Genomic DNA, 20529 nt, shown 5'->3' on the forward strand with positions numbered 1-20529 from the left:
TATTGCACATACACCACTAGCAACTTATCACTGTCAACCAAAACTAATGCTCAATTGTTGTTGTTTTATTCTGGTATTGCACTTTTCTAAAATAATGTAGTGATGGGGTACTTTTTCTCATACCAAAAACACTAGTTTTAAAAAAAAATATTTTTATATATATTGATCGTGTTGTTACTTTTTTATATATAAAAAAGTAACAACACGATCAATATATATAAAAATATTTTTGAAGAGGAATTATGTTTTTTATTTTTATTTAAAATATTGTAGGCTTACTGTTAATTTTTATTGTTTAATTTATATTTATATGTCTCTATGTTTGTATGTATGTATATTATTTTTTTATGTATATGGAGTACATTTCTTTTATCTTTTATGTATTGAGAATGTTTCAATAAAGTTCATTGAAAAAAAAAAAAAACTCCAATACTAAGTGCATGATGGCGGCGGGACGCGGAGAGTTTTTTCGGAGTTTTTTGACAGGCTTGGACCAGGCAAGTGTGTGGTCGCCGCCCGATGAAAGGCGACCTGTTCGGGGGAGAGGAAAGCCAAGTCGGCCTGGTGGTAGCGGAGGAGACAAGAGGAGTAACAGACGCCCGAAAGGGTTGTGTGTTAGCGGGCATGATTCCAGGTAAGAAGAGGGTCGTGTAGTGAGTGGAAGCGAAGGCACCTGTAGCTAATAGCCTACCGCACGTGCTCCTACTGTCAAACCAAAACATTGACAATGTAGACCTACTTCTACACGGGATATTTCTTTACTTATGACATCTATTGCAGTATGTCCGTCCTGGGAGAGGGATCCCTTACTCTGTCAACTCTCCCTGAGATTTCTCAAATGTTTTAATCCCATTAAAGTTTTTTTTTACTGGGAGTGTTTTCTCAGCTGAGATAATGGGTCTAAGGGCAGAGGGATAGATAGATAGATAGATAGATAGATAGATAGATAGATAGATAGATAGATAGATAGATAGATAGATAGATAGATAGATAGATAGATAGATAGATAGATAAGGGCAGAGGGTGTCATACTGTATGGAATGTAAAGCCCACTGAGGCAAATGTCTATTTGTGATATTGGGCTATACAAATAAAACTGATTTGATTTGATTAGATTTTTTGATAAATAAAAATTGGATTGGAGATTGAAAGAGCTTTGCATGTTTTAATTTGACTGTATCTGTGTCTCAGCTGGCCGCCATTGGAGACGAAAGCAGAATTTCCCAAAATGAAAACGCCTTCATCCAAAGAAAACCTATTGGAAAGGTAAGACACATCTCAACATCCTTAAAATTGTATCTTAAAGGTGCAGTTAGTGATTCTGGAGAACGCTTGTTATCAAAATCACTTTTTGTCAAAATCAGTGAATATAATCTCCTCATGATCTGCTGCTACTTGTCTGTATAAAAACAGGTCACTGATTTTTTAAAATGTTTTTACCACGCCAGCTGTTGTTCCTGGGTGAGCGTATACCCATGACAAAGGCATCAAGAAAAAACTATATAAAAATAGCATTCTTTGCACTGATGGTCTCGTTTGCTGTTATATGTAATTTATGATCATCAGAGGAACAATGAGACTGTTTCAGAAATGCAGGCAGCTTCTTATTGGCTGATCATAGAGGTGGAATATAAACAAAGGTATTTTGAGTTCTTTAAAGGAATACTTTGATACGGAACCGGCGTTCTATCATTATAAAATCACTATTATAATATAATGAATGAGGTTTTTCTTCCCTCAGTCTTCCCTCAGTCTTCCCTTGGCCCAGCTGTCCTGTTGACCCTAACCCTACATTTTTACTATTGGATTTCAAACTAGTAAAATGTAGGGTTAGACAGTGAGTAGGGTTGGGCACCGAAACCCGGTACCAGTATGGCACCGGTGCCAACGTAAACGGTAGTAACCAGACCGAATAAGAACAAAAGTTTCGGTGCCTCATTTCGGTGCCGCCCCCTGCTGTAGTCACGTTTGTATTTTGACAGACTGATCGCTCTTTATGTCATGATTGATGAAGCATGTCCGCTCGCGGATGCTGTTCTGTGTACACCGAGAGCAGCTGTGAGTGACGAGAACGAGCCCGACCGTCTCGAGGAGCGCGCGCACGAGTGCTCAACAGTCGCTCACGTTCGCAGTTTCACAGACTGATCGCTCTTTATGTCAGACTATTTTTGAACGCCAATGCAATGCATTTCTTTTTGCGAATGACACGCGATCTAGCAGTATTGTCACGGATGTATTAGGCATGTGTAGGCTGACGATGAGGCAGCGGCTGCCTGCATACTTCCTCCCGTCAGCTGTTCTTTACGCACGGCGGTGGAGACGAACCCAAAAAAACACACAGCGGGACACGGCGGCCCGGTGATATGGAAACGTTTAACAAAAAACTTCATAAAGACACTTAAAATAACGATCTCTGCCCATACAAAAAGCTCTGACTTGGATAACTTTATGGAGCGATCTCTGTATAAAGCCATCCGGTAGGCTACATGTGCCTGATGACGGGCCGTTATATTAATAATAAACAGCGCTGCACATTATAACAGCATGTACATTCAAGATCTCGTATCCATCCTGAGAAGGCAAACATGACAATTTTTCTGCACAACAATGGTTAATTTGACAACGTTAATAGTTGTGGTCTTATCTTTACAGAAGACTTCTTTGTATTTTTTATGTCAGTTGAATTTTGTTTCAAGTTAAATGCAAATGAGCACTGTTAATATTCCAAAAGGCTAACGCTCTTCCTTGACTGTTTTCAGTCTGTGGTTCTCATTGGGTGTACTTATTCCCTTACTGTAAATCCAATACTGCATTTAATTTCATATGGGTGTTTTATATGTGTATCTATTTTAATTTTTAAGGTTGTATTGTTGAAGTCATATGGACTCTTTCTTATCTAAATGATTACTTTTAGCTAAAGTTTTAAGATGGAGATTAGATTACCTGGTAGTCTCCACATTAATCTCCATTATTATATTGTTTGAAACAGTATTGTTGTATTAGATAGTATGTAAATTGTGTGAATTTTATTTTATTTAAATTTTAAAATAGTTTATTTGTAAGTTACTCGTAATTATATTGTTAAAATTAATTGTGTTAAATTTGGCACTGGCTATAAAAGGGCTTTTTTTGACAGTGTGTGCAATTTGAGGCTTCAAAGTACCGGTTAAAGTACCGTTTAAGCACCGGAACCGTTTCAAAAGTACCGAGTAGTAACCGGTATCGGAAAAAACCCAACCGATACCCAACCCTAACAGTGAGACCATAAAACACTCTTTCTGCCTTTTCTCAGGCTAGGATGAACCGATTTCATACTACATAGGATCTCAGAGTTCAATACACCTTCATACTCCTGCTGGTGAAGTAGGTCTTTAACCTTTTTGTCCCTTCCAGGTTGCCGCATGAGATTCTGATTAAGATCCTGTCTTTCCTGGACGTTTCCTCGCTGTGCTGCGTCAACCACGTCAGTAAACTCTTCAACCGACTGGCCAACGACGAGTGAGTGTGACAGACAGGAGAAACACTTTATTTTATATAGGAAAGTTAAAGCATTGCCACGTTCAAAGTCACTTAAAACCCCCTTTCTCCCCCATTCTGATGCTCGGTTTTAACTTCAATAAGTTGTCCTGTCCAGGTCTACATGCCTGAATGCATTCAGCTGCTGCCACGTGATTGGCTGATTAGTTATATGTGTTAACAAGAAATGTAACCGCTGTACCTAATAATAAATAATAAATCCCTTCGATTTAGAAGTGAAAACCAAACTTTTGTATTTACTTACTTACATATAACTTTCTACTGTCATTGTAGTGTCTTATAAATTACTTTTTAAGTGGCGTTAAAAAGTCTTAAAGTGTGTGTGTGTGTGTGTGTGTGTGTGTGTGTGTGTGTGTGTGTGTGTGTATATAAAAAACTTACTTACTTACTGCTGTAATTGTAGAGTCCGACTCAAAAGTCTTAAATGTCCCTTGTAAGTCCCTGTTTCTGTCCTGATAGTGTTCTGTGGAGTCACATCTACACGTCAGAGTTTGGGAGTCAGTCGTGGAGGCCGAAGGCGGCAGTAGATGATGTTGGGTCGGACCCGGACCGATCCCCGGGACGCTGGAAGAGGACGTACTTCAGGAGCATCGAGGCCCAACACCTCAACAAGTGGAAGAGACAGCTGAGAGACATCAGCCCCTGCACCGGCCTCCCCAGGCAGACTGAATGGGTGCTGAAGTAGGACCACACTAACACACTACAAGCCAAATATATTGCACTTTTGTATTTATTTTTATTAGACAGTTTACACAAATATTCTCTTTGTTGTGCTTTATTGCTTAAAAATAAATAAATAATAATTTTACTTTACCCCAGAAATGTTTCAGTTGTTAAATGTCTTTGTATTTCTCAGTATGGCAGCGTTTACAAACTGTACAATACATTGTGGTGTTTATTCCCCCCCCCCCCCAGGAACCTGAATGTGTGCTGGGAGCTGACGGTGTGTGACAGCTACGGGCGGGAGGCGACTATGGAGCAGAGCAAAGTCTATTTCTTTGAGTCTTCTGCGATCGTCCGTTGGAGCGGAGGAAGCTTCCCTCTGTATCATCACATCAACAGCATCCAGGTCCACGGTGTCCGCAAGGAGCCGCAACACAGCCCCAAAGACAGAAAGTAAGTGAGGGCACACTTTACCTGTCTGTCTGTCTGTCTGTCTGTCTGTCTGTCTGTCTCTGTCTGTCTCTCTTCGCAAGGAGCCACAACACAGCCCTAGAGACAGCAAGTAAGTAAGTGCACACTTTACCTGCCTTTCGTCTGTCTGTCTGTCTGTCCGTCTGTCTTTCTCTTTCTCTTTCTCTCTCTCTCTTCCCCCTCCCTCTCCCTCTTTCCTCCCTCTCTCTGTCTCTTCCCCCTTCCTCTCCCATCCCTCTCTCCCCTTCAATTCAAATTCAAAAAGGGCTTTATTAGCAGGCAAGTTTAAAAAAACGATATTAGCAAAGCATCAAATATAATTCAATAAGTCCAAATATTCAGAGACCAAATATAGATCTCTCTCTCCCTCCCCACCCCCCTTCCTCCCTCTCTCCCTCCCCCACTAGACCTTGCTGGCGCTCCCTGATTTCTAAGTTGGACGTAAAGACTTTTCCCGGCCGCTACGTTGGCAAAGACCGTGTGCTGAAACTGATGCAGCTGAACTCTGGCTTCAGCGTAGGCGTGTGGAGGGTAGGTCAACGTTAAACTGTGCTCATGTGTGTGTATCATATATTTTTATGTACAAACACTGGCACAATTTTAGCTGATCATACATTGGTAAGAATGCTATTTGTGGTTGACTATTTCTAGCTCATTTTAATCTTGTTGTTTATTATATACTTTTCTATTCTTTTAATTTCTAAATTATTTCATCAAATTAAAATATAATATCGGCCTGAACAGAAGTTAAAATGTGCTGTGTGTGTGAGCGTGTGTGTGTGTGTGTGTGTTTTTTTTTTTGCGTGTGTGTGTAGGGTACGAGCGTCGTGGCTTTCATCATGGTCAGCCTGCATTTCCACAGGCTGGTGGAGAGAAGTCTGCTGGGCTCTCCTGTCTGGTGCGTTCACTTCATTAAAGCTACAGTGTGTAGTTTGTCCCATTGTTCTGTTTGTGTGTGCCTGCTGTTATTGTTCGTCTTTTTGTTGTTGTGCTAGTCTATTCTGTAAAAAAATGTGCTACGAGGAACTTTTTAAAATGTTCCTCTGATGATCATAAATTACATTTAACAGCAAACGAGACCATCAATGCAAAGAATGTTTTTTTATATAGTTTTTCTTAATGCCTTTGTCATGGGTATAGGCTCACCCAGGAACAACAGCTGGTCTAGTAAAAACACTACCGCTTTTGTCCAAAAGGGGCGCTAGAATGAACACAAACTGAAAGTTCCTTGGAGCACCTTTTCAATGAAAAGAGAAAAAAAAAATTGTTAAACAGACCTGGTTGAAATGGCATATAATATTCAATAGTATGTTTTAATTTCTGTATATAAAAGCTTGAAATCATATATGTTTTTTATGCCTTTTAAATCTACATAGGAGCAGGGCGCTGAGGCCGCCATGTTTCTATAATGTTTAGGGCTGCCTCTGCTGTTCACTGCCAGTGTTGGGAGTAACGCGTTACAGGAAGTAATGCATTACTGTTATGTATTACGTTTTGCTGTAACGCGGTAATGTAAGGCATTACAACAAAAAAAATGGTAATATGTAACTCGGTACAAATCTCAGTAACGCGCGTTACAATGCATTTTAAACCCAAAATTTACTGGTTTGTTGTTTTTATACAAATTGGCCAACACCGTGAGATTTGCAGAGGAGAGAAAAAGCCGCGCTAATCTTACTGCTAGGAGAAGAAAACTCGATTTGCTGCTACAATTGATTCCAAAGATGCGCTACTGGCTTCCGTCTCAATGCCCAAGTTTAAGCTGTGCTGGGTATAAGAGGAAACCAGAAGAGACCACATCACTTCCCTCCTTACAACGGAGTGCCGCTCCCTTCCAACGGAGGAGCAGCTTCTGCGATCCGATTGCATGTCCCGAGTCCCGAGCCCTGATACACAGACATGTCGCCAAAACTGAATGCGCAACTATGGAACTGTACAGTGAAGCAGCCGCCCCCTCGTCAGTTTCAGTCTACAGCCGACACAGTTAATATAACCACCTTATTATTATCCTAAGGGCTTTGATGCAAATTATGAAATCTAAACATAACAGCGGCAGTGATGGTGCGTAAAGGACAGCGCAGTTGGCAAGCTCTCCTCAGAAATACAAGTGCAGGCTGAGCTTTTTTTTCAGCACCCCCTGTTGAGAATATGTTCCTGCGGCTATGTGCGCGTCTGTTTTATGTTGGCGAGCCTGAGTAAGTAGCCTATATTTTAGAGAAGTTTCACATCAGGCCAGCCTATAATAGCCTATGATGCGCCGAGTCCTTTCATTTATTTATTTTTGCCTCGCACCCGGCTGAGAGTCAAGCGGCTCCGCCGGACAGCATGTCATTCTAATAGGCTGCTGCATCCTAATCATCCTGCAATCACCAATTTGATACCAGAAAAGTTGCCAGCGTGTCTGTTTCTCCCCAGCGCACAGCAAAGGAGATATATATTTAGGCTACTATTGTTATTATAAAATGTCACGCAGCAGAGACGATAAACAAACATAATGGTCAGATATCATTTAGATTAGATGGCAAGATGATAAGGCAGATTCTTTGGAACAACTAAAAAAGGCAAAAGTTGATGATGATGTCGCCAGAACGCAAGAAACAAGTCTTTGAGGCTCACATTTTTTTTTACAATCTACTGTAGTAGGCTCTAGCTCTATTGATATTAATATAAATACCTAAAGATACAGTATTTCTATTATAAAATGTATTGCACCATGAGCCACAACTGTGACCATTATATTATATCCTTGTGTTAGCCTTAAGCCTAGCTCAGTCATTATGCCATACCATGTCACCTCCTGCTGTGTAATGAGCTGCATTGAACACAAGAAGATCTATTGAGAACACCAAATCCATATTTCCTATTATTTTGATGAAAGTAATGTAAAAGTAGTGTAATGCCTTACAATTCAAAGACAGTAATATTGTAATGTAACTAACTACTTTGAAATGACAGTAACAAGTAATAAATACTGCATTACGCTTTTGAAGTAACTTGCCCAACACTGTTCACTGCACATCACTGCAGCTTAATTAACCCTGTTGATAACATGTGTATATAGTATACAAACAGTTGGTGATTTTTCCTCCCTCTCTCTCTATCTCTCCTCCTCCCTCCCTCTCTCTCTACCCCCCCACCTTCCCTCCCTCTCTCCTCCTCCCTCTCTCTCTACCCCCCCACCTTCCCTCCCTCTCTCCTCCTCCCTCCCTCTCTCCCTCCCTCTCTCCCCCCCCACCTTCCCTCCCTCCCTCTCTTATATAGTATACAAACAGTTGATGATTTTTCCTCCCTCTCTCTCTCTCTCTCTCTATCTCTCCTCCTCCCTCCCTCTCTCTCCCCCCACCTTCCCTCCCTCCCTCTCTTATATAGTATACAAACAGTTGATGATTTTTCCTCCCTCTCTCTCTCTCTCTCTCTCTCTCTCTCTCTCTCTCTATCTATCTCTCCCTCTCTCCCGCCCTCCCTCTCTCCCGCCCTCCCTCCCTCTCTCTCCCCCCCCCACCTTCCCTCCCTCCCCCCCCACCTTCCCTCCCTCCCTCTCTCCCTCTCTCTCCCCCCACCTTCCCTCCCTCCCTCTCTTATATAGTATACAAACAGTTGATGGTTTCTTTTGGACATGTCGAAAGTAAAACCTCAATAGTCATAAATAAAATTAAATAACGAAGCCGGAATATCAATACAATGGAATTCAGGTTAAAAGTTTAAAAATTAAAATAAATTTGAATAATAAATAATTTTAGATTGTATTAATAAAAATATATATATATTTCAAGTAAAATAATTAACAATAAAATAATATGAAAAAAAAATTATATATATATATATATATATATATATAGGGGAAGGTGGGGTGATTTGTGCAACTTTTTACTCAAAGTGATTTTAAAGTGAGGCCTTGACAGTTATGTCTCCAACTCAAATATGTACATATATTTCAGGATGTTGTGCATCCCTGGCAATAAAAACTTTGGATCTGGAATAAACTGTTTAAGAAATATAGCTTTCGGAAAAAAAGTTGTCTTGAGTGTCACAATGACAAAGTCACCATCATCATCTTTCTGGCCATCTGAACTCTCATCAGTGGTGTCGTTAAGTGGAATTGAGATGTCACTCTCTTCTGAGCTACTGTAGACAATCACTTTCTTTTGGTGACCAGCGTATACAGCCATGCCACTGGCACAACTCTCAGAAATGTACTTTGCACTAGTTGCTCCGTGCTTGTGGAACCAACTGCCACCTGACAAATGTGATTCCCCCTACATTTCTGCCTTTAAATCAAGGCTCAAAACTAGAGGTGGGCATAGATTAATTTTTTTAATCTAGATTAATCTAGATTAATTTTGGAATTAATCTAGATTAATCTAGATTAAAATGGCTCATTTGAATTCATTCATAATATGTGTGTGCTCCTAAATAATGACTCAAAGTAAGTCTTTGAGAACGTGTTTCTCAAGCCAGGTGGCGCATCAGACCAGGGGCTCATCTCCTGTTTCCAACATGCATCACAAACTGCTTGAGGAAGCTGTTCTACTATGATAATTGGTGATGAAAATAAATAATGTTCAACAAGATGTTACTTAGTAACGCGTTACCGGCATCGGACCTCTTTTTTCAGTAACGAGTAATCTAACGCGTTACTATCTCCAAACCAGTAATCAGATTAAAGTTACTCATCAAAGTCACTGTGCGTTACTTTTTCTGTAATTTTCCTTAGTGAAACATTTTACATAACTGCACAAATGACTGCGATTGCGATTTTATGTAAATAAATGTGCACGCATGTGTCTCTAAACGCTCCAACTGCTCCAACCGCTCCTCTCGTCTTTTTGGTAGCGCCCCTCTCTGACATGCAGCGTGTGTGTGTGCGCCTGTGTCTGTGTCTGTGTGTGTGTGTGTGTTAGGGATGAGCCCGAATCCGAATATGTATTCGGATAAGCACGGATAATGAGTTAGATACGGATACGGATAATTTCCGAATAGTCCCGTTATTATTCGGGGATTTTTTTTTAATATGTTATGCGCCTAATTGACGCAGCGCGTTCCGCCTCAATGACACAACAGGTAGAATGACACTAACAGCTGTTCTGCGGTGGACATGAGAGGACCGGGCGCGTCCCGTGACCCGCGGTCTCTCTCTTTTTATCCACTGATAAACGCAGCGTGTTCGCCTTTTCCCTTGAATAGAGGGTTCTACCTGTCGCATTCGCTGCCGTTTTTATGTGAGTTTCCTCCGCTGCCGTGGCGGAGAAGAGACGAACCGATGGAATATGCTGCACCCCGAGTCACCGTCAGCCCTTCCCCGATGTATTTACATTCACTAGGCCTACTGCTTAAACTCTTTCAAACACCACAACGTTTCCATCAAACTGATGTTTAGGACCTGTACTTTTTCAGCTGTCAATCAATGCGTATAGGCTACGGCTAGGCCTACTTCAGGACCTATACAATAAAATCGGAAACTGCAAACTTGACACATTAAAATCACATGTGGCTTTGTGGAAAGGCTAACATATTATTTAGGGTTTATGAGATTGGTACGTTGATACATATATTGTTCCTAAATCTTAGTTTAGTAAAACAAAAGTAAAAAAAGAGGGAGGGGGAGAGATAGAGATAGAGATACAAAATAATCATGAAATACAGCTGTATTTCCCCCAGTTAAAGGGATACCTTAATTAAGTTAAAAGTAAAACACTGGCCCTCATTTACTAACAGTGAGTAATGCACAGATTTGGGCTGTTATTTATCAATATTTTCGTTCCCTGAATTTCTTCGTATTCTGAGAACAAAGAAGAGAGAGAGAGAGAGATGAAAAGGTAGAAATATATCTGATTTATATGTCAACATTACATCAATGTGATGCTTTGAAGGGACAACAATTGCATTGACAATGAATATTAGTTTAGAAAATCAATTTAGGTGTGACTTCTTGTAGGCTAATGTAAAAGAAACTTCCGGTATACGCCACGCCCACTTCTTCTTGTGTATCCGGATACAGATACAGATACAGATAATTTTGTTGGTTGAACAGATACAGATACAGATACAGATAATGACGTCTCCGCACACCCCTAGTGTGTGTGCAGCAGCATTACGGCCGAACTGTGGCGCAAAACAAAGTTTTCCCCCCGATGAAATATAGCGTCTGCTAAGGGGATATTTAGGATTCGGGTACGGTGACGTTGAAGAGATAGAAGTGTTTAAAACTTGGAAACTTATAGTCACGTGGCGACCGGTGGCCACACACACCCACCCTGCGTTCCAATACCCGATTGTGTCGTGGGCAAGTGATGGAGAGAGAGAGCGGCGGGTGTGTGAGAGAATAAAGGCTCCTCAAGTGTCAACAACGGCCCCCGGCTATTATTATCTCCCCTGAGCCGAACAGGAGGTGGAATAAGAGATTAACGGCGATATTTTTTTTATCGCCGATAAGAGTCTTGCGTTAACGCAGCACGTTAACGCCGATAACGGCCCACCACTACTCAAAACCCATATGTACACCCTGGTGTTTCCTCCCCATTAACTATCTTACCTCTGCACTACTATCTGTGTTTATGTGGATGTATGGGCTTTACGTCTTTTATTTTGGTTATTGTTATTGTACCTTCATTGTTTACCTACTGAATGCACTATGTACAGCACTTTGGACAGTGCAAACTGTCATAAATGTGCTTTTATAAATACATTTTACTTACTTACTTACTTATAACTCACCCAGGCCCTTGCGCACAAATCACCCCATCCCCAGAATTTTGGATAATAGGCATGATGCAGCAATTTAGGGTTGACATTGTGCTAACTATATAGACTCAAAGTGTAGCATACCAAAGCACTAAACATGTGTCAAATGTTTTCAAACGTGTCTATAATTGTTCAGACACAATAATCAAAACACCTTGATCATGGAAATTTTACTTTGAAAGGCAAAACACAGTTTTTTGAGCTTAAATGTGCTTATATCTTATTCCTTGTGTCTCCCTTCTTTACAGGATGAGTCAAATGGATGGCTCTTCTTAAATATGTGGTCACATTTCCAATTTCTTCCACGGTTTTCTAGAAACAAGGGGTTTTGCATCTTCCAAAATGCACAAATCACCCCACCTTCCCCTATAAATAATAATAAATACAATTAATTTTTTTTTTTTAAATTCTTGTGGTTTTTTGTCCCTCCCTGCAGCCCGTACTCTGAGCCCGTTGACATTCCGCCGGTGGATGACGCGGACCCTGAGTTTGGTCTCCATGGTTACGCTCTGCACTTCGTCCTTCACAGCACGGGAACCGAGATCATGTCAGGAAACTTCAACCTACTGTCCTGTCGCAGAGGTAAATCCAAGGCTGCATTCCAATACCCATACTTCACTAGAATCCCTACTATTTAGTATGCCAGGAAAAGATTTAGGATGTCCCAATACGTGCAGGTCAATTGTAGTATGCTGAAAATACATAAATGCCCCACTTACTCCAATAGCATTTTGGAGTATTCCTGTTTATTCTTGACATTTTCCCAAAAAATAACCTTCCTTATCTGATTTTTTTTCTCTCTCCTGTCTGTGGTCCTAAAACTCTTCTGTACTTTAGTACGTAGTGTAGTAAAAAGAAAGAGTATGTGATTTGGAACGCAGGGCAAGTTCTTCATTTACACTTTCAACTTAAATCAGTGCTCCGAGGAACTTTCAGTGTGTGTTCATTCTAGCGCCCCCCTTTGGACAAAAGCAGTAGTGCTTTTACTACGCCAGTTGTTGTTCCTGGGTGGGCGTATACCCATGACAAAGGCATTAAGAAAAACTATATAAAAATAGCATTCTTTGCACTGATGGTCTCACTTGGTGTTACATACAATTCATGATCATCAGAGGAAAAATGAGACTGTTTCATAAATATTTAAAAGTTCCTCGTAGCACCTTTTAATCAGTGTTTTTTAAATGTTTCTATGTATACTCAGTCTGCAGCTCATGGTAAAGCCCTTATACTGTACACTGTACATTTATTCAGTTTACTGCATATTTCACATATTATAATTAATGTTCCTCATCTTGCACATTTCAATTTATTTTCACGTGTGTGGGTGTGGTCTGTCTGCGTGTGTCTGTGTGTATCTTTGTAACTTTGTGTGTGTGTGTTTCTGTGTTTGCCTGTGTGTGTGTGTTTCTGTCTGTTTCTCTGTGTCTGTCTGTGTGTGTGTGTGTGTGTGTGTGTGTGTGTGTCTGTCTGTTTCTGTGTTTGTCTTTTTCTGTGTCTGTCTGTCTGTCTGTCTGTCTGTCTGTCTCTCTTTGTGTGTGTGTGTGTGTGTGTGTCATTGCTGCCCTCAGTTCATATCCATCATGGCCTGGTGGAGCTGAAGGTGATCGACCGGTTCATCTTGTCCCAGCACAGACCTCTGTCCGGCAGCATCAAGCAGACCTGGAAGATTGAGTCTCTGGAGGGCGCCGTGGAGGTACACCACATTACGTCTGTCTGTCTGCCTGTGTGTCTGTCTGCCTGCCTGTCTGTCTGTGTGTCTGTCTGCCTGCCTGCCTGTCTGTCTGTCTGCCTGCCTGTCTGTCTGTCTGTCTATATGTCTGTCTGTCTGACTACTCAGCAATGTCTGTTTCGTTTTGCCTCAGTTGTGGTAAAAAAAAAAAGCAAGTATCACATCCCTTTTTCTTCTAATTTCTTATTTCTAATGATTTAAATGGTTCTAATGGTTTTAAACGGTTGTTGTCTTTTCCACCACATTAGAACAGCTGCATCATAACGTTGACGCTGCTGGACGAGTTTCAAAAGCCGTTCTGGTGTGTGAGTGCTCCGACCTGCCTGTCCAGAGCCAGGAGGAATCTGTCTTCGGACTACAGCGGGGAACAGTTTGTCATAGAGCACCGGGAGGCGGACGGCCAGGTCAAGATGACGCTGGTCTGGCTGAAAGAGCAGAAGCAGTTCTTCCTCATCAGTCTCACCGTCTACGTGTCTGTCCGCAAAATCAACCGGCACTTCAGCAGAACGTACTGAGGATAAATGGGACAGCACGGAATTTTGATTTATGATTTTTAATTTTAATTTTTTTTTATATACATTTAAAATATAAATATATATTTTTACAGATTTACAGGTAGATGGATGTTCGATGACGTTTTATATTATTTTTTTTATCAAAATGAGAGAGTATTTCCTCATGATCTGGCACTACAGCAGAACGTTCTCAAGCTAAACGGGACCGCACGCAATTTTGATTTACGATTTTTATTTTTACGGCTCTCGACCATAGTACATGTTATGGAGCACAACACATTAAAATAATAATTAATAATACATTTTATTTATTTTGCCTTTTTGAATTTTGATTTGTTTTGTTTTACAGATTGAAAGGTAGATGGATGTTTGTTGACGATTTACTTAGTTTTTTTTTAATCAAAATGAGAGAATATTTCCTCATGATCTGCTACCTGTCTGTACTGTGTGTGTGCTGAAGAAGTAAAGAGTCCAGTGTTAATACACATTAAACTTTATTTTGTTTATAATAATACGAAAATCGAATTAATTTTTTATGTTTTGATGCTTGAACGGTTGAAGTTTCAAAGTTGGAATACAATTTAAAAGTAAACATTTTAGATGAACAAATAATGCATCTTTTTAAATGATATGAGAGTAGATCACAGGGAAAGATTTTTTATTTTATTTGTTTACACCATCGTTATAAGCTCAAGGCCTGAAGAGTGCAGTTTCTTGGTGAGATAGCATTGGCAGCATCTAGCCTGCATCATACATGTATAGTCTCTGGACCATTTAACCCTCTGACATTCACACTATCACAGACGCAGCTCATTTCAAATCTAACCTCAAATCTTATCTATTTAGGATGGCTTTTTAATATATACAATACATAGCCCATGACATTTTCCTCCTTGCTTTTATGTAAGCTTTCCTGATTTTAGAATACTTTTAGAAACCTGCTGATTGCTGTAAAGGGCTTTAAAAAAATTGTTATATTTTATTTGTTATAGGTAACAGAGAATGTCGGGGAAGGTCTCATTTATAAGGTGAAATTGCTACCCATTCAGTCATATGCAATATAAAATGTAAATTGTCCTGTAAATGTTACATTTTTAACTTAACCTTTATTTATACTCTAGAGATCAATTGAGGTGTGACCCTTATTTACAATGATGTCGAGTCAAACAAATGCAAAGCAAAAACAACAATACATACACAATATACAATGCAAATACGTCAATTATACAGCAACTGATAAAGAGAAACAATTTAAACATTTAGAAAGATTTAGAATGGCTGGAATTAAAATAAAATTAGTAAAAGTATAATATAGCCTAATTAAAACAATTAAATATAATAGCCCCTTTAATTGATTGATGAATGTACAGGTGAAACTCGAAAAATTAGAATATCATGCAAAAGTTCATTTATTTCAGTAATTCAACTTTAAAGGTGAAAATAATATCTTATACAGACTCATTACATGCAAAGTGAGATATGTGAAGCCTTTATTTGTTATAATTGTGATTATTATGGCTTACAGTTTATGAAAACCCCAAATTCAAAATCTCAGAAAATTAGAATATTACATAAAATCAATAATAAAAGTTTTTTAAATACAGAAATGTCGGCCCTCTTGAAAGTATAATCATGCATATGTACTAAGTACTTGGTTTGGGCTCCTTTTGCATGAATTCTTGCCTCAATGGGGCCTGGCATGGATGCTATCAGTCTGTGGCTCTGCTGAGGTGTTATGGAAGCCCAGGTTGCTTTGATAGAGGCCTTCAGCTCGTCTGTATTGTTGGGTCTGGTGTGTATCATCTTCCTCTTGACAATAGTCCATAGTTTCTCTATTGGGTTCAGGTCAGGAGAGTTGTCTGGCCATTCATGCACTGTAATACCATGGTCAGTCAACCAGTTACCAGTGGTTTATGGTACTGTGGGCAGGTGCCAAGTCTAATATGGGTTCACTTTGGTGAGCCTAAACTGACTTGGTTTTTTCTTTGTTTTACCTTGTGCCACCCAATTTCTTCCCTAAAGATCTCTCATTACATTGGTCTATTTCATCAATCAGTTTGGCCCACCTGGTTGTTTTTACCTGCTCGATTTAAGCAATGCTCAGGGTTCACACATTTTTGCAGATACAACAGTTGGCAAATACATTGTTTTATCTCTTTTAACAATTGATTTCTGGAAAAGAAAAATGTTGAATTGATAAACATCTGTTATTTCATGTAAAAAATACTGGCATTGATAAAAATGAATTAATAATGGTTGAACACAATAAAATTCCAAAATGCTCAAGGGGTTCACAAACTTTCAAACAGCACTATATATATATATATGTATATACTGTATTTATATGTATATACTGTATTTATATATATATATATATATATATATATATATATATATAAATACAGTATATATATATCTATATATATATATATATATCTAAATACAGTATATATATCTAAATACAGTATATATATATATATATATATCTCATTTACTACTTGTGGAATAGGGTAGCATGCCTACTGGTGACAAGTTGAGTAGAGATATTAAGTAATTTGGAAGATAACCAAGTTCAAGATAATCGTTATTCTCAATGTCCAGAAAGTGGAACATGTTCGTCTGCTTCACCACAAACAATATGAGCAAACAAATAAATATGATTATAATGATAAACTTTATTTATATATTTTAATCAACAATGGGGACTGCACTGAATAACAATGACATCGAAATGAACTAATTATTAAATTTACAATGACAGTGAAATGCTTTTTGCAGGTTTACTGCTAATACAGAGCTTTCAAGTTAATTAAAACATAGCCTACATTACAGAGCAACAACATCCGAGCTCTCCGGATTGATCTCCGAGTGTACGCACGTCTCTGTCGTGCTCGGCGATTAGCGTCATGGATCTCCAAGGCAACCATCATTTTGAAATTATTTTGAAGTTTTCAAATTTGGCGGATGAACTGCGACGGATATAAGCAAGAAGGTCAAAGTTCATGTCGCATTGTTATGACGTCATAGTATGTCCCAATTGTGTGCTTACTGCATCCTAAATAGATTTTTTTATTTTCAGATGTAGTATGTAGAATAGAAAAAAGAAAGAGTATGCGATTCGGAACGCAGGGTGAGTAGGAGCTTAGCTCAAAACAGCCACTTTGCTCTCGGAATCAACATTCTTAGGTTTTGAAAAACAAAAACAATCCTGCATATTATTTTTCAATGGGCATGTCCATAATAGATTATGTATACATCTAGAAATATTTGTAACTTCCAATACGCACTTTAACAATAAAAAAATAAATATATACACTAATAATTATTAAATTTCTCTCATTTCTAACATGCACGTGTGATCGGCTTTGTACATCAAAAGTTGCCCGTATAATACAATATTGTTGATTGTCAAGGCAACACATTTGTAACTGAATGAGCACATGTAAACATTTATTTTCTCATACTGACTTAACCACAGCTCGTCCTCCAGAGTGCAGAAATACAATTGTGTTATTAACACCCTTAAATACATCCAAAAAGCTTCAGCTGTCTCAAAACTTTATTTGGTTTATCTTAAAATAACATTTTGAAACAAGATGATCAATGTCCATGGTCAACATTACCAGAAGAAAAGCAAGTGGATAATAGAAAATAAAAAGGCAGACCAGTGTGGCGGATAATAAGTTCACTTTTAAACATATTTAAATAACGTCCTCTGCGATCATATAACAGTGCAGTCACCAATCAAATGTTTGGGGATTTGCTTTGAAGAGACCATAGTCTTCCTTCCTGAAGAAGGCCACTTCTGTTTCATTTTCTGAAACCATAAACAAACAAGATATTACAAAGTTACAAATGTTAAATAACAAACTGTTTGACTTAATATAAAGCTCTCAATATCAGTCTTATTCATAGATTTAATGCTTAGTTATTTTATTGGACACATATTACCGGCCTTAGTAGATCATTACAGGACCAGCAAACACATGATTAACATACTCAACGTAAGCCCTGATATTTACAGTATAGGCACAAACGTTGTAAAAAAATATTGTTGCACATTGTATGACGAAAAAGAAATAGTTTAGGAGATTTAGCTGTAGCCTCTATTCCCTCTCCAATTATTAATAATAAATTAATGTTGCAATCATTTACATGTTTGCAACGTGTCACCATTAAAAGTTTTCTGATTAAGCTATGAGTTGTTCTGTTTGAAGTGAAACCATCAATTGACAGACTACTACGACAGATTACAGAAACCGCTGCTCCAACTGCTGACCATGTTGAGATGGACATGTTGCTAGCTATGGTTGGCCCCCTTTCTTTACATAGATCAGTAGAGATGCAATGATCCACTATTTTCAAATTCTGACCCGATTCAGAAATCTGCCCACAGTGTTTCAGACAGTGTTTTCCCACCAGTGCATACATTGTCTAGCTGGTTGGAAATAGTAGCCGGACCGGGGTGACCAAGTCTAAAGGTGTGTGTTTCTATATTTCCTTTAAAGTAACTTCCTTCCTCTTATCTATGAGCCTGCCTGCCTGTACATAGCCTATAATGCACTATAATGTTGTTGTTGTTGCTGCTGCTGCCACCTTGTGGCAACAGACTCTAAGGAACAGGTAGTCTGTTATCAATGTAGCTAGTTGGAAAAGAAGGATGGAAAATGCACTTTGTTTGCAATAATAAATGCTGCCTGCTGCAATAACCAATTAAATGCTATTGTTTTTTTTTTCTATATTGTCATACATATCATCATCACAAAAAGTCCTAGAAATACCGTGATATCATTTTGATGCTATATGGCCCACCCAAACTTCAGACACCTGTCCCCTTTCACCTCACGCAAAATATCTGCTACACAACTTTACAGAGGCGGTGACTCTTACCGACTTAATGGTCATTTTCAAAGCTATAGTTTGCAGTGCTGTTGTGTTATATTGAGTTTTTTTTTTCTAATATCCACCCATAACATCCGATATTCATGAAGGTTGTGCTGAAATGGAGAAAGCTGTGGGATCAAGTGTTCCCCTGAATGAAGCTTAATGAACCATCAATGAGAAAGTCTTACCAACTCCAGCAGCTCGGAGGGTCTGGCCGTCCTGCAGAATGAGCTTGTCATCATCCTCTAAACTCATCACCAACTCATTATCCTGAAAGAACAGAAAGAAAAACATAGACCAGGGTGAACAACTTCTAGTGTAATGCTTGATTTTTAACATTCATACTCGTGCAGGGCCATGGCTGCTTTCAAGTCACCAGGGGATATTTATTCCACAGGTGGTTCACTCACTCATTTCTGCCTTTGTTTTAAAAAGGTGAAGTCAGTTATTCTGGAGTTCGCTCGTTGTCAAAATCACTTTTTTTTTTCAAATTGCGCTTAATTTCTTTATATTGGTGTTCTGGTGTGTTAATACACAGCCTAGGCTCTGAAAACTGGTACAAAAAAGGGTATGTCAACAAAGGGGCACACAATCCCAGAATTGCTGACTGGACCTTTAAGCCCATTAAAAAGACATGTCAATCAAAAGGAGCAGAAACTATGCAGTCTTTACGTAGGTAACATTTGTTTTTAAATAGGGATTGGATGACCTATTTTGACACAGTCAGTTAACTACAGCTATCATATACAACGGAAACAAGTTAGATACCTTTGCTCCATGTGCTTGGTGGATGATCTTCATTGTGTCTGCAAACACACGAGAATAGAGTCAGAGAACTGGTACCGTTAGGCCTACTAAATTGAAATTACACTTTTTGCACAGTATCTGTTCTTAATGACCTACCTGGTTAAATAATATAAAGAAATAGAACACCTCATAGCTGTGTCTGTGGCTCACCAAATGTATTTGAATGCCTATCATTGTACACAAGATGCCTTAAGATCTTTGGACTGTTGGTTGAAGTCAAGCAAACCATTTTTAGTTATTATTTTGAGCTCTGCTACCTTATAATGCAGCTTGTTTTGTATGTTAACATTTCAAAATATAGTTGATCAAAATCAAACCCTGTATAATTGCTAGAAGAGGTGATAATGAAAATGTTTTGTTATTAGCGTCGTCAACACGCGCAACACTTTTGGACACTGTTTGGCAGGACATAGGCCTACATCAGCTCCTTCCTGATTCATAATAATCACTGTATTGTTAAACAAAAAAAGTATGGTATACATTCAGAAATTTATTAAAATTCTGTCAGAGGAATGTCAGGAAAATCATCTTAGGAATTAGGCCTACATACATACCATAGGCATATTTCTTGAAAGGAGGAGGAAGCCCTGGTCTTTTTGCAACGTCTGAAAGAAATGTTGGATTATAAATAATGGCGTCATTTATTTTCCTAATAAAATACAAAAGCGTATAATCACAGCAGGCTGTCAGGAGACAGTGAGCTCTGCTGCTTCCTCACCGTCTCTGACAAACTGTATGAAGTCGTGTACAGTCTGGTCCACCCTGACTCCATGGAACACCACTGGTTTGAAGTTCCTGTGTTCGAAGGACCGGACCAACCGAACTGTGAGCACCGCTTCATCACCTTCCATGTCACTCTCTTAGCTCAGGGGGGAAAAATACGTATTTTAACGGCACGCTGGCGAGCTGCGTAGTCAAAACAGCTAGGTGCTAAGTGTTTAGCATGTGTTGTGAATATCAGACTGAGACGTGATCAGTAGAAAAGCCATCCAGACCCGATGAGTCGATAACAGAGCGTCTTCTTCTTCTTCTTTTGATTTCCGGCAGGCTGTAGGCCTACGCTGTAAAGGGTAATGCTGCCTTCTACCGTCTATAGATCAGAATTCACCCTAGTCTATATTTATGAGAAAGATAATGCTATGAAGCCTAATATTTTAAGACTGATTTGCCCACAAGCTGACA

At 39.1% G+C, this 20529-nt stretch overlaps 2 protein-coding genes across 2 annotated transcripts; one reads left to right on the forward strand and one right to left on the reverse strand.

The window, feature by feature from the left end:
• Positions 1 to 443: 443 nt before the first annotated feature.
• LOC307258747 (F-box only protein 15-like) lies at positions 444 to 13656 on the forward strand (the record flags this gene model as incomplete). The annotated part of the gene is made up of 10 exons (XM_080038402.1): positions 444 to 634; positions 1192 to 1266; positions 3394 to 3498; positions 3997 to 4218; positions 4453 to 4653; positions 5079 to 5202; positions 5487 to 5569; positions 11849 to 11994; positions 12981 to 13105; positions 13390 to 13656. The coding sequence occupies 10 exons, from the start codon at positions 444 to 446 to the stop codon at positions 13654 to 13656; spliced, it is 1539 nt and encodes a 512-aa protein (XP_079894528.1).
• Positions 13657 to 16172: 2516 nt separating this feature from the next.
• Positions 16173 to 20311, reverse strand: cUnh2orf76 (chromosome Un C2orf76 homolog). Its single transcript, XM_080038271.1, has 5 exons — positions 20066 to 20311; positions 19902 to 19952; positions 19309 to 19346; positions 18729 to 18810; positions 16173 to 17473 (listed from the first exon to the last, which is right to left on the reverse strand). The coding sequence occupies exons 1-5, from the start codon at positions 20196 to 20198 to the stop codon at positions 17394 to 17396; spliced, it is 384 nt and encodes a 127-aa protein (XP_079894397.1). The 5' UTR covers positions 20199 to 20311; the 3' UTR covers positions 16173 to 17393.
• Between the last annotated feature and the right edge of the window lie 218 nt (positions 20312 to 20529).

Source organism: Ammodytes marinus (genome assembly GCF_949987685.1).
Source record: "Ammodytes marinus genome assembly, chromosome: 12".
NCBI classification, from domain to species: Eukaryota; Metazoa; Chordata; class Actinopteri; order Uranoscopiformes; family Ammodytidae; genus Ammodytes; species Ammodytes marinus.